General features: G+C 45.0%; 1 protein-coding gene across 1 annotated transcript in view; it reads left to right on the top strand.

The window, feature by feature from the left end:
- The window catches only part of CHTF18 (chromosome transmission fidelity factor 18), a 488,876-nt gene that overhangs the window by 76,949 nt on the left and 397,773 nt on the right, over positions 1–14,154 (top strand). Inside the window, exon 6 of the mRNA XM_085629346.1 lies at positions 9,681–9,733. Within this exon, the coding sequence (XP_085485472.1) occupies positions 9,681–9,733 (53 nt within the window). The remainder of the gene's footprint in view (positions 1–9,680; positions 9,734–14,154) is intronic.

Here is a 14,154-nt window from a genome sequence, read left to right as displayed (position 1 = left end):
TAGGAGCTTAGTGCTTCTAGTGCTCTTTGCAGGCCTGTCCTTGTGTGGTCCATTTAGACCATATTATCAGTGTACTGCATTAAGAACAGTCTGGTCAGCCCAATTGTAGGTGCTAACAAGTTGGCTTTTGATTTAGCAAGTTCTGCAGTATATAAGTTAAACAGTAAAGGCGCCAATACGCTGCCTTGTTTCAGCCCTCTTTCCATGTGCACCTTCTTTGTTCAGGGTTAGTTTGACACGTACCCAGGTTCTGAAGTAGACGGCAATGATGGCGTTCAGCAGTGTGGTTGGGATCCCCCAGTTTTGTAGTTTTTGCCAGAGTAAATTCCTATTGACACAGTCGAACGCCGCAGAGTAGTCTATGAAGCATGAAAAAAGGGGGCGCTGTTTTTTCCGGGTGGACTGTTCTACCAGGTAGGCTAGGGCTAGAATGTTATCCAATGTTGATGCTCCTGCCATGAAGCCAGATTGATAGACTGGTAGTATTCCATTCTCATTAGCCCAGTTTTGTAGATCTTGTAAGAGTAGACTTGCGTATGCCTTTGCCTCGACTTCCAGAAGGGCTATCATCCTGTAGGTGGTTGGATGTCCAGTGTCACCTTTTTTATGGATTAGTTGTAGTAGGGAACGTTTCCAGGCTTTGGGGATTGATGAATTAATCATACAGAACTGGTATAACGGGGTGAGTATAGTTGCCCAGAATACGTAGTCCTCTTTGAATAGGTGTTCAGGTAGGCCGTTGGGCCCTGGGGCACTGTTGCTTCTGATGTTTCTTTAATATTATTAGCACACTGTTGTGCACATCAAGAGGTTCACTTGTTTCTTCCATGATTGGCCCCAATTTTGTTACTAGTGACATTGTGCGGGCTGGTGCATGTAAGCGATTGTTGGTAGTCTGGAAGGGTATTGTAAGAAGACTTGCAGTACAATGTTTTCACATGGTTGATCAATGTGTGACTTGAAACTCCGTTTCGCCGGTCGTCACCACGCCCGGACAGCATGTTGATGTATAGCCAAAATTCTGCTTGTCTACTTGGGATTAAAAGACTGTGGATGTGCAGCCATTGGGAATCTTCTTGTCGCCTTTTGAAGTTCCATATGTTTCTTCTGTGCGAGTTCCTGGCAGGCAAGCGTTTCTGGAGTCCTGTTTCATCTCTCACACATTTGTAGTTGCGGTTGGCTTGTCTCAGTGCCTTCTTGCTTAGTTGGATTTGTTTACTCCTTGGCTGATATTGGCAGCACACCCATTCTTTGGATTCTGACTGATGGTTTGGTTTCGTGACTAGCAGAAGGTGGTACAGCTCCGGCACCAGTTTTGACCATTTTGTGGGTATATTCCCCTCAATGTAGTTGTATTGACCAATTCTTTTTCTAAACTGCCAGGCCAGATGTGTCTATTTTATTCCACTTTAGTCGTTTTAGGAGCGTGTGTATTTCCTCCCTATTAGATGAGTCCAGGGGAATAATGTGCTTAAGGTTAACAGTTAGCAGAGAAATAGCTGTGAGCAGTGGGAGGTGATCACTAGTCTGCTGTACTGGTTTTAGAAATCCTACCACTTGTTCTTGAAGGTAATTGCTCATAAAAATGTGATTAATAGTTGATTTAGGTTTTTCCTGGGAATCTTCAATTGTAACATGGTTGGCGTCTTGTGACTCTTATACGGACCTTAGCCTGCGAGTGTTTAGAAATTTATTAAGCAGATTACCAGCACAGTCTAGGAGGTAGGGCGTCTGTTTCTGTTCCTAGGTTGTGCGCAGTGAATTAGCCGACCATTATTATCCCACAATTCGGGTAGTTGCTGAACAGTTATTTAAGTGTGTTGACCAGTTCCTCATCTTGCCATGTCTTGGGCTATCTTTGCAATTGAAGTAAACATTCAAGAGTAGGATCGTTATTGGGGCCCCTTTCATTTTCAGGTATTGCTTGGACAATGTCCATGCTTATTGGGGATTTTGGTGACGTTATGATAGTACCCAAGCTTCCGTATATGGATAGGCCCCCTGATGGCCTTCCGAATACATTATGCTTTTTTGCTGGGTGTTGAAATTCCTTGAATCCTGGTATTACCAATGGGGCGAGTAGCCAGGTTTCCTAAAGACACAGCAGGTCCCCTGTCTGTAAAAATTCAAAGGCAGCTCTGTTCTGTAGCGTGGTTTCCAGCCTGTACACGTTCCATGTGGTTACTTTTATGGTCTTGTTCGTTCTACTCGCAGGCCAGTTGAGTCTCTTTGTGCTAGGAGCAGTTTGATTGACCTGACAGTGTTGTTGGTGCTCCTTTCTGATCATATGTGTACGGCTCTGCTTTTTCTCTTTCGGTGATTTTGTGCTCTGTTGCAGAGGAAGTAGGTGAGAAATGTATTCTCAAGTTGGAGAATGGTTTAGGATAAGCAACTTGGGTTGTGCCTCTTAAGATGGACTTTCTCTGTGTCCGTTGTATTTCTGTTGCTGAGTCTGCCAGTCAGTATGTGTGGATATTTTTCCTCTTCGGGTTCATGTACATTGATCCCCCATTTAGCTGATTGGGCCTTTTCTGTCCTAATCATTCGGGCTATCGTGCTGGTTTTCCATGTTGCTATTGTCGATTCTCTTGTTGTATTATTGCTCAGGGCCTTGAATTGAGCTCTGTTGTGAGATGTGTTAACCCTGGAATGTATTGTAGAATTTGTCAAATATTAGTCCTATTTAATGTAAACCTCCGCGGGATGTATATTCGGGCGTAAGCACTACGATGTTGTTCTCTGATTCCCTCTGAGCGTGGACCCTTGGCCTTGTAGTAACGGCGTATGTTTCCGGGAGGTATCTGTTTTTTATATTTGCTCTGATGTCTGTTTGGGCTGCATTGATCTCCCGCAGCCCAATACTATTTATTTGCGGGAGAGGTGTTCTTGTGCTATCCATATTGGGTGGAGGCGCATCTTCCTCCTGCCCGTTTAGATGCTGTGCTGTGTCGTTGCCCCCTCTACTGTCAATTTGCAGAGGGAGTTCGATCTAATGTGGGGCTTGCTCCCACCCTTCGTCAGCCGGGTCGCCCCTGCAGCGCAGTTTTGTAAGTGGTTGTGCTACAGGTGCAGTAGTTCCCTGGACTGACGGTAGGACTCGCCTTTTGAAAGATTGGGTAGAATTTCTGTGGCCTGAGTGGTTTTGGTTGGTGGTCCACCTTTTGGTCCGTTTTGTGATCTGGGTTGCCGTCTGATGCTTCCAGGCACAATTGTAGTTCCTTTACACAGCCCCGGTGTTTGGTGTTTTTTTGTTTGCTTCTTCAGGTGTTTTTTTGCCCTTCTGGATAGCAGTTTTCTAGTTTCTGCAGTCTCTTCGAGGTTGTCCGTCAGGCCTTTGCTCCTGAGTGCAGCTTTACCCGTTTCTGTGGAGTTGTAATGGATTTTGTTTTGACTCATCACTGTTACCAGCTGCGAAGAGATAGGATGGTTCTCTGGGCCTATAATAAGGTTGCTAGATGGGCTTTTAACGTAGGTAGGGGACGTAACTTCTAAACATTAGTTCTGTGGAGCTTAATTTGGGCTCTTCATTGTTATCAACTGTGGCGTGGTTAGGAATATTTTTGTTGTGGCTGTCTCGTTATTTGTGCTTTTTTTTTTTTTTTTTTTACTTTAGTTGGAGCCCTGTCTTCTATGAGTTGGTCCAGATGGTCTGTGATCGTTGTTTGTCTTTGTTTTAATTCTGTGACCAGAGATCTGAGCTTCTCAACAACTGGAAGGCATGAACACCTTGCAGAATGTTGCATCTTCAACATTTCCAGATTTCCTTCTATATTATCAATTTTGGCTGCTATGTTCCTTTTAGCTGTTGCTATTGCCTGCATAGTGTGCATTTGAATTTCAAGTTTTTGCGTTTGCCATGTGAGGGCATTAATTGCGATCGTCAATATTGAGTTTATTGAGGACAAAAGAGAGTTTGGGTGGGAGCACCCGGATTGAGTTGTGAGCTTTGTCTCGCTACGTAGATGGTAAGAGTTCTGTTCCCCCAAGGGGCTATTGTCTCCCAGTGCCAAAAGAGATGAGGTTTGATTGAAAGTGTAGGGCTTCATTGCTGACAGGCTTTGTGAAAGGGACAGATTGTGATGAGCACCGCTGCCTCCCCCCTGGAGGGTCGCCTTGCTTTTACCTTTCAGGTTTTGCGAGTCGCCTTTCGGGGAATCCAGTGCTGATGATAGTTCCTTGCCCTGCGGGGATTCCTGGATCGAAGGGCGATCAGCACCAGTGTTCAAGGGGCAGGAGGCACTCCCATTGGGTGGCTTCTCACAATAGTGCAAATTTAGTTCCTGACTCTGGCTGTCGTCTTCTTGTTGCTTCACCTGGTTTGCTGAAGATGGTTTGTGCGGTGTAGCCTTACTGTTTGGCTCCCATTTCACTAATGATCTCAGCACAGCAGGTGTTGGCGTGAAGTACTTCCAGATTGTCATGACTTTGGAGTTTGAGTGTTTGACTGGGGTGGACTCGAGCCAGGCTTGAGTCTCCATAGATTGCGTTCACTCGGTGTAGGTTTTACTAGAGGATGTTTTAGTCCCTGGTCTCCCCTTTGTCATTTTCCACCCCTGTAGCATGCAGGCTCGTTTATATTCTTTTAGTAGGGTCTTGTGCCTCAGCTTAAAGGGGAATTTGTAAACCAGTTTCCAGATGTGTGCAGGGTGTTTGCGTTCTTTATCAGTGGTCTCTCTTCTCCAGGTTGCTCTGTTTTCCAGATTTTTCCGGTGTATATTTGATGTCATTTGATACGGTTCAGCTGGGCTTTTCCGGGTCCAGCTGGTCCCGTAAATGTGGTTGCTTTTTAATTGCTCTCACTGCACTGGCCTGCTGAATGTCTTGGGCTTGTCTGTGCTTCTTCACCTTTGTTCGCCCTCCGGCTGACACCGACTGAGGCGAGGACCCCTGGGCAGGCCAGGCGCAGGCAGTCACTTGGGCCTCCCAATCTTCGGCATCTCCTGCTCTAGCGCTCTCTTAGTTACTAGGGGTTGGATTCCAGCCCCCTATGGCAGGATAGGGCCCCTTTGGATGGCCGCTTGGCAGTGTCCAGGGGGGACAGGCAGAGGATGGAACCGGAGTGGTCGAAGAGGAATGGGAGCGGGGATGGCATGGAAGGGAGGCCGTGGAAGGGTGATGGTGATTGCGGTAGTGGTGGCCTCCCTTGACTCCCTGTGGTCTTCCTTTACAATGGAAATAGTGCCCCCCCTGTATTCCCTTGTCTCTCTGTGGACTCCCCTTACCACAGATGGGTGGGGCCAGAAGGCCCTATTGCAGGAAGAAATCCGCTACACCTCTGCAGCCACGACAGCCAACAGCAGAAATATGCGGGGGCGCTCCGAGAGAAGCCGCACTGGCCTATTGTTGGCCGCTTCTGCCTCGGTAGGGGTTACTGCTGACCCCACTGGTTACCTGCCTGCCTCCTCCTCGCTGCTTCCTCCACGCGTGGGCCTCCAGTGGCAGCTCCAATCGGTCGCGGGACCTCCTCAGCCTCTTTCCGCTTCTCTACCCCCCCACACCCCACATGGTCCCGAAGTGCCCCGGTACCGGCCGAGCGGGTGCGGGGCGGCTCTGGCCCTGCCACGCTCAAGCTCCGGCTTGAGCAGCGCAGTCAGGACGCTAGAGTAGCGATGATACTGTCCCTTGCAGGTGTGCCCAAAACATGGCCACAATGAAGTGTGAAGGCTGCACCTGGCTGTCATCAACCATTTTGAAGTAACAGTCGGGAAAAAACAAAAGAGCAGGCCCTGCCTAGAAACCGCCTCACTTTTCACAACAGAAAGTATGTATGCATACTAGTATTTAGAGAGCGCAACTTTCACTTCATGGAGCATCATGGCGCTGTATCGGACATGTAAAAGGACAAAGCAGCAGGGAAACTACGGAATCAGAGGAGTGATCAAACTACAGCATCTGATACTCCGAATATCCAGATTTTCAAGACTTCCTGAAAGGTTGGTTTGAGCAAACCGAAGATGGAAGGGTAGAGAATTCCTGGCTTTAGTCCCTAGTACTGCTACAGATTTACCTCCTTTAGAAATGTAGCTACAGCAGGGGAGTGAAAGGAAATTAGCTGATGAAGATTTAAGGGTTTGCTGCGTCACATAGGGTTTGACTCTGGTCCTCACATACTTTGGACTATCCGATCTAAAGGCTCTGTAGGTGATTATTAGCATCTTGAAAAGGATTTTTTTGTGAATAGGCAGCCAGTGTAAGGATTTCACTGCTGCTGAGGCTGAAGAGCCTCGCCACCATTTTAGGACTAGGCGAGTGGCAGCCTTTTGGACTATCTAGTTTCTTCAGGACCGACTTGTTGGTCCCTGCATAAAGGCTGTTACAGTAGACCAATCTAGATATAATAAGGGCCACTGCAACTGACTTTCTCGCCACACAGGGTAGTAGGTCAAATAACTTTTTCAGAGACTTTATGAGGTGGAAACAAGTGCCAGCCACAAAAGCACTTGTTGATGAAAGGATAATAAGGTGTCGAATTTTACTCCCAGATTCTTCACTACGTCTATTATATTGGGAGGAGGGCGAATATCTTTAGGCCACCTAACGCTGGGTGAGAAAGTGTTGTTCTTTCCCAGCAACATGATCTCTGTTTTTTGGGTATTAACACTTCAGATTGTTGGATGTCATCCAATGGAATAACGCTGTGACGCAGCGTTGCAGATTTTCTTCCGCTGTGGTAGAGTTTTTATCCAATACTATAATTAACGGAGTATCATCTGCATAGGAAATAGTTTCAATATTGAAAGATTATATAAAATTTAACAGGGGAGCCATGTATATATTAAGCAGTACAGGGCTCAAAGCAGAGCCCTGTGAAACCCCGCAGGTAATGAGTTTCTCTGCTGATTTATAATGGCCAAGGGTAACTATTTGTCTTTGATTGGAAATGAAGGATTTCAGCCATGCTAGCGCTGAGTGGACGATACCATAAGTTTTGAGCCGGTCCCCCCGAATATCATGAGGGACCGTATCAAATGTGGCCGAAAGGTCTTATAGAATTAGCACCGCATTTTTTTCCTGGTCTAAGGCAAATTTGAGAGTTTCAGTGGTATGTAATAATGCAGATTCTGTGGAATGCATGGGCATGAAACCTGATTGGCTTGGATGCAGGATCTTCGCCATTTCTAGGAGGGAAGTCAATTGCCTGTTAACTAGTTTCTCAGTGATTTTACTGAGACAGGGTAAAAGATCGATGGGACGAAGGTTTGAAAGGATCTCAGTGTCAGATAATTGCTTTTTTGGAGGGGTTTGACTGCTGTGATTTTCCAAGACGAAGGTACTTCTGCTCGTGCGAGTGAGGAATTTAGTATCTTAATAATCGTGTTGATGGTGTCAATGGTAGCTTGCAATACCTCTGGGGGACATGGGTCAAATGGAGATCCTGACTTACAGGGGAGAATGGCGTGACGCGACTGTTCCATACGGAGTGTTGGTCTGTCATCCAGACCCTCTGTATGTAATTCGATGCCAGAGGGAGAGGTCATAAAGTGCTGACTCACACCCTCTCCTCACCATCCACCAAATGCAAGTGCTCTTGAAAATCTAATCAGCAATACCTTTCCCAAAAGGTCTTCAAAGACGTTCTAAAGGTAGCTCTGCCGCCATTCTTCCTCACTTCAGTGCCTGGGTCTCTCACTCTGGCTTCAGTAATAAAGTGCTCATACTTTCACCGTCTGGGGATCCTGTATCCACCCTCCCTCCTTTGCCATGCTAAACAAGTGCCATCCAGAATGGATCCAGCTGGCCCTAGCACTCAGACATGTTGCTACCATACATGTATCACTCATCTAACATGCTTAATATTCACCGTACAGACACACAGAATGTCAGCACAAGGGCCTGGTTTACATCGAAGCAGAACTATATATGTGTGACACCCACCTAGAATTTAAGCAAAACCTGCTCAGGGGTATTAATCCTTCAAAATCGGTACGCTGCCATCACCATTTTTATGTCCGATGCCTAGGACATGGACAGTAGACCTATGTCCTAAAACAAGGCATGCTTGGAAGACCACTTCAGGTAACAGAGCAGGTTCTGGACCTTGGCTTTAGCATGGGCAAATTTAGGCTTCCGCATACGCCAGGTTAGCATGCTATAATAACATTTAAAAAACATATACCAGTTTGACATGGAGTTGTATTACTCATGGCAAGGATACATGCTTGTTTACCATGCAGTGGACATTCCCAACCCAACATTGTTCAATCGAGTTCTTAGTCTGAGATTCTTTATTAATCTTGCACAAAATCTCAAATGGCATTTTCATACATATAGTGGAAGAGGAAAAAGCTTGTTTATGTTTTTAGTTCATTACCATGATCTCTAGGATGCTTGTGACTTGTTGAGTAAGTTCAGCCAATCAGCATCACCAATCTACAGTGTTCCAGGAAATGTTCCTCACTGGTCCATCTCTAATTGACTAGCCCTGTCACTGATGGTATTACTCACGTCAGCCCAGCAGTCCTGCTGATAAACGTTCTCAGATTGGTTGTAATGGTTTGGCACTGCCTGGTGCATTGCAAAGTACACTCGATCCCTGATCGATCTGCTGCCCTTCTACCTCTCTCCCATGCTTCATTCCCACCACAGCCCTACTTAGAATCCATTACTACAGAGGTAAAACAGTGTAGCTGTAAAACATAATTTAGACTTGTCATTCAGTCCCTGTTAAAGAGGACCCTCGGCCAAGGTGGGATAATGGGATATACTCTGTGATACCCTCGTTTTAGAAGGGAATCAATAGACAATCTGCTTGAAAAGCCCTTTGCTTCCAGACCCATGTTTTCTAGTCAATACAATGCTTTGTTTTTTGCTTATCTGTATTTTACTTCTGGAATGAGACGATGGGACAGTGACCAAAAATGAGTTATGATGTGGTTTTTAATTTCCCTTGCAAGTTACTCGTCATCTGCCCCTCTGGTGTTTTTACTGTCACAGTTTGTGGTTGTCTAATTGTAGTTCATGGGCGAAATCCCCACAATTTTTTCTTCCTTTTCCCAAAGTGGAAAATATTCCTTCTAGCGAGGGAATAACTAATACCTGTTTAAAAATCTATTTAAAATCATGCTGTAATATCTAGGGTTTGCCAAGTAATGCAATGATATTTACATGCTTGAATAAGCCAATGTTTCCTTACAGCTTTTTAAGGGTACCAGTTTATTTTGGCAGCAATCTACATTTCCAATATTGTGCTTACAAGATCCACTTTTGCCCCACTAATATCAACAGTTGTGTTTCACGTCACGTTTATTGCAACCATCATATTTCCTGTCCCAGTAATGTAGATGGGCTCCAAAAATAACTTTGGTCTTGGTTTTTCTGTATTTTGTCACAGCATATTCTTTCATACAAATGAATGTATACATAATCCCCACTTACTTCTTCAGGTGATGTGTTTACAGACCTAATCACTTCTGTGAAAGTATCACAGGCTATTTAGGACTTGGCTTCATCCTACCTACTCACCTGTTCAGCACCCCTGAAGCACAATGTCTGTAAATGCTCTTCTGATTGTTCCAGCATAACTCGGTTCCCTCTTTATCAAGCAGTAACTTCATATACATGAATCTAGGGCCTTAGAAATGCCATTTGTAGTGTTAGTGACACTATGTTACTTTACACCTAGAAAGTGCAGATAGTCGCCCAGAAGACTTCCTGTTTCAAAGGTGTTTTTTGTCTTCCAGCGCCGAAGACAGATTTTGGAAGAATCGCAGCGCTTAACAGAATTACTGAACAGGTGAGACGAGACATTTTTTCTGCCGCCTCATAAGCTTGCACCCGTGGCTCTAAAAGAGTATTTAGAGTTTGCAGTGAACACATCTAGAATCATGTGTGTGCCACGGTATCACTGAGCCACATCCCCTCTGTGGAGCTGATGATTTTCAAGGCCCCTATCAAAATGATGTGTCACAGACCTGGGTTGTGCAAACCTGCCTGTTGTCAAAGCTCACCTGAAACTGGAACACACACAACATTGGCTGCCATGATTGGAAATGGGAAATTGCCTATCAGGGCAATATGCGCCACATGTAATCAAAATTAATTCTATTTCCTCATTTGAACAGTAAGTATTGGAACTCCCACCCTTTACATTTAATTCCTACCCATGATTGTGTCCATAATTAGATTTCTTTTGTGACAAACTCCTTCTAATGAGACCGCTTCCTCAAAAATATCAAGTCAAGCTGCATTGACCAAGTTGACTAATCCATCTTGGTGGATCTCTCGAATCCTAGTTTTTGTTGTAAGATGTTTTTTCCCTCTAGGTTCTTATGCACACATTCAGGGCACTACTCAACTCAGGCCACACCTACCTGAGCAGTTGCATCTCCTTCCACTAACCACCCAGACAAGGGCGTAGCTATACTAGCTTGAGCGGGGGTTACTGGGGTAGATTAAGTTGTTTTATGCTCTTCATACCTTTGATATGTGGCTTGCAGGGCATTGGAAGACAGACGCGAAAGCTAATAAACACTGCAAGATTAATATACCATTACATGGGTGTGGGGTGAAAAGGATGCCAAAGACGCCATAAATGGCTACAGACAGTAAGGTACATTATTTAAATGGCAAATAAAAAAAAGAAATTGGAGGCAAATTGAGTGATAAATCACGAAGTAAGGAAAGTAGACTGCAAATAACGATAGAAAAAAATAGGATGGAAAAAAGATACAAAAAAATGGAAATAAGGAAAGAGATAGAAAGGAAGAAAGGGGAAAAAGCACAAATAAATAGAAAGAAGGGCAGCAAGAAGAGCAGGAAGGGGCAAAGAAAAATGAAAGGAAGTAAACAAAGCATGAAAATAGAATGAAATAATGGAAAGAATACATTAGAGACAGGGAAACAAAAAGAAAGAAGGGGCAAAAGAAGGACGGGTGTTAAGTAAAAAAGGGATAATAAAAGAATGTAAGAACATAGGAAGTAATAATGGAAATAAAATACAAATGGGTATAAAAGACTGCTAGAAAGATGGACAGATGCAATAAAAGAATGGACAGAAAGAAGGAAAGATGGAAAGAAGGAATTAAATGATGGAAATGGGTAAAGAGAATAAAAAAGTATGAAAGTGAGATGCAAAGAAAAAAAGGAAAGAGAAATAAAAGGAAAGAAGATGGGGGGAAAAAGGAGAGACTAGATGCAATTAAGATGTCAAATGTGAGGTGTTTGACTTAATGCTTTTAAAATCATGTTGTAATATGCTTCATTTTGTCTCGTAGAAAGGGTCGGAGCGCTCACATTGCTTGGTCATTTAATGCCATGTTGCTTAAAGCGGGGGGTATTTTATTTTTCTGGCTTCTCCCTTGCACCCAGACTCCTCCGCACATTAGTCAGGAGGACATACATTAATTTTTTGCTGCTCCTAAAGCATGGAACAATGTCCCACTCCACATCACAGCCTCCTCCTCACTTCAATTCCACAAAAAGCTGAAGACCTGGCTTTTGAATGAACTAACCTTCTTGGGTAGGGCTAGACACACACACCTGCTCAGCGCCAGGATACCCTCGCAGTTGATGGTGCGCTTTACAAATACACATAACACATTGATCCTTTTCGTTCAGGCTTGTTTGGCACATGTTTTCTCGATCATCCCCGTTTTCCTCCACTTCTCCTGTTCTTAACCTTTTAGTTTCTGGTTGTAAGCCTAATTGGGGTCCTGGGGGTGAAAACCCTTTCTCCCTCACTATCATTCTCTAGTTCCTTCTTCATACATTTTCACTCTGTCACTTCTCACAACATCTGCTTCCTCGAAATTCTTTTTTATTACTTCCAATTCTAGTGGTTTGGGGGGCTTTCCATCAAAGGCTTCCTGCTTTTTCTTTATTTTCTACCCCTTTTTCTATTTTATATTGGCCTTCTCTCCTCTCACAGTCTTTTGATCTCACTCTGTCACCTTCTCCACTTTCCTTCTTTGCTTTGTAGGTCTTGCTACAGGCAGTTTTAGATGTATGGCAGACCTAATACTACCAATACCTTACATAACGTACAGAGAAATAGTGGTATTAGGTCTGCCCTCTTCAGCCATTGGTACTCCTGTCATTTTCACGGTTTACCATTGGTTAGATGGGATGTCCTTCAAGCCTGTGGTATATTATTTATGGGTACTTGTCCCATTATTGTTATCATTAGATTATAGTGTTGGGGTTTAAAGTAGTCCACCCTTCTTGCTCACACCTCATGCCAACCTTACTCTGTTGTGGGACTCACCTGAAGAAAGCAGTGTGTGTGAATGATGAAGAGGTGAGGGCTACACAGATAAAATAGAGCCTCTTTTTGCTCCTGTATCACAACACAGACAATCATGGACCATTACCCACTGCCTTTTCTTTTTCCAGGATTTTGGAATTGAAATAGCTTGTTGCCGCATGCCTAAACAACATGCAGGTCTTTTTTCATTTTGCATGTGTCTATTGTACTCTCAGCACTGGCATGTAGGGGATGCTTAGCCCATATTGCCTCACCATTCTGGAGACTTTGCCACACTCTCATGAGAGCTGCTGACGTTTTTTACATTATGTTGTTGCTGTTACCAATTAGGCAGCAAAGTGACATCGGCGGCTGGTGCTTGACAGCCCCCCGCCACCTAGCAGCTTCATAGCAGCCCTTGGGAGCAGAGGTGTTGTGCAGTGGTCAACGCTGCCACCACCGCTCACAATTCAAAAACAGGCGATTGCTTAGAGGTGCAGCATCGAGCAGCGGGTTATATGAAATGTCTAAGATGATAATGTTGTGCCCTTTATTATACCTCTGACAAATCCAAAAATGTTTTAATTTCTTTAGTCGTTTTTATTACACAAATGTTTTAATTTATACAACTGTACAACTTATAACTTCCCACCTCTAAACCCTTAAATCGATAAAGTACCCTGTATTGCTACCCTTCCTTAAAGCCTAAAACCCTCTTCTTCCCCTTAATATTACCCTGAAGCCTAAAGCGCCTACCTACCCCTTAATGCTACCATTTCCATGCCCCGCCTTTATTGTCTTGAGCCAGCATTACAAACACTGCCTTTTAAAAAAATGTATGAGCTTCATTAGATTGCGCCGGGCAGCCCCTGCTAGGGGGAGGGTTCAGGACAAGAAACAGGCAGTGGACTTGATTGGCACTCCTACAACCTCTAAGCGCTTCTGTTTTGTGCTGCCAGAATAGGCTAAACCATCTGCACACAGGAAGATGGTGATACTTCCTGTACATGCCTCGAAAGACTTAAGTTGGTGAGGGATGCAAGCAGGCAAGGTAGTACAATGGTAAGAGTTCGTAGTGGCGATGATGTACGACAGTATGCACACAGTAAACTGTTTAGACATCTGTTGCTGCCGCCTTTTTTGTATGTTTTTTTGACTATGGCTGAGGTAGGAATGAAAATAAACCTAAGACAACCATAAGCTACTGATTTACCCATCAATTTCCCTACTTGTCCATTTGAACTGCACTCACAGGTTCTCCTACCTGATCACGCTGTGAGGGCAACGGCTTCACTCCTACCAGCGCCGTGAGGAGAGCGGCTTCACTTTCACCAGCACCAGCGCCGTGAGGGCAACGGCTTCACTTTCACCAGCAGGCCCGGACTGGCAATGCCGGGCACCGGGCAATCCCCCGGTAGGCTGCCAGGGGTGGGGGCCGGTTTTTGGGCCGGGGGCCGGTTTTTGGGCCGGGGGCCGGTTTTGTTGCTCACTGTTTGCTCTGTACTGTCTCTGCTGCGTGACTGCGTCTCCCTCGCTCGGTGCGGAAAAAAGCAAAATTTATGAACACAATTAATGAATTTAGTGCTGACTGTAGGTCAGTGCTGGATAAATAGCGCGGTGCGCTGAAGTCTCCACCGCCGCGTCTGCGCTGCCTGCTCTTAGTCGCAGACTCGCAGTTCACCCACCTTAGGGGGGTGGGGCGGGTGCGGCTGTTGGTGGTGAGTTGACACATGCGCATTGGAGCTCACGCAATAAAAAGTGCGCGTGATCCCCAGGTTCCAGAACGCAGGCTGCAGCAGAGACTGAGACCTTGACGAGTCGACCAGAGGCCCTCTCTCGCCACCCCATAATTTAATTTATTTATAGCCCCCTAGCCCCTGCCTGTCCCAGTGTGTCCCAGTGCCGCCCGCCGCCAAGTGAGTGTTGTTTTTGCATTTTTGCTAATTGCATTTTCAATCAGATAATGCACAGCA

The sequence above is a fragment of the Triturus cristatus genome, chromosome 10 (assembly GCF_964204655.1).
Source record: "Triturus cristatus chromosome 10, aTriCri1.1, whole genome shotgun sequence".
Classification (NCBI taxonomy): Eukaryota; Metazoa; Chordata; class Amphibia; order Caudata; family Salamandridae; genus Triturus; species Triturus cristatus.
This window is presented reverse-complemented; position numbering and strand designations above follow the sequence as displayed.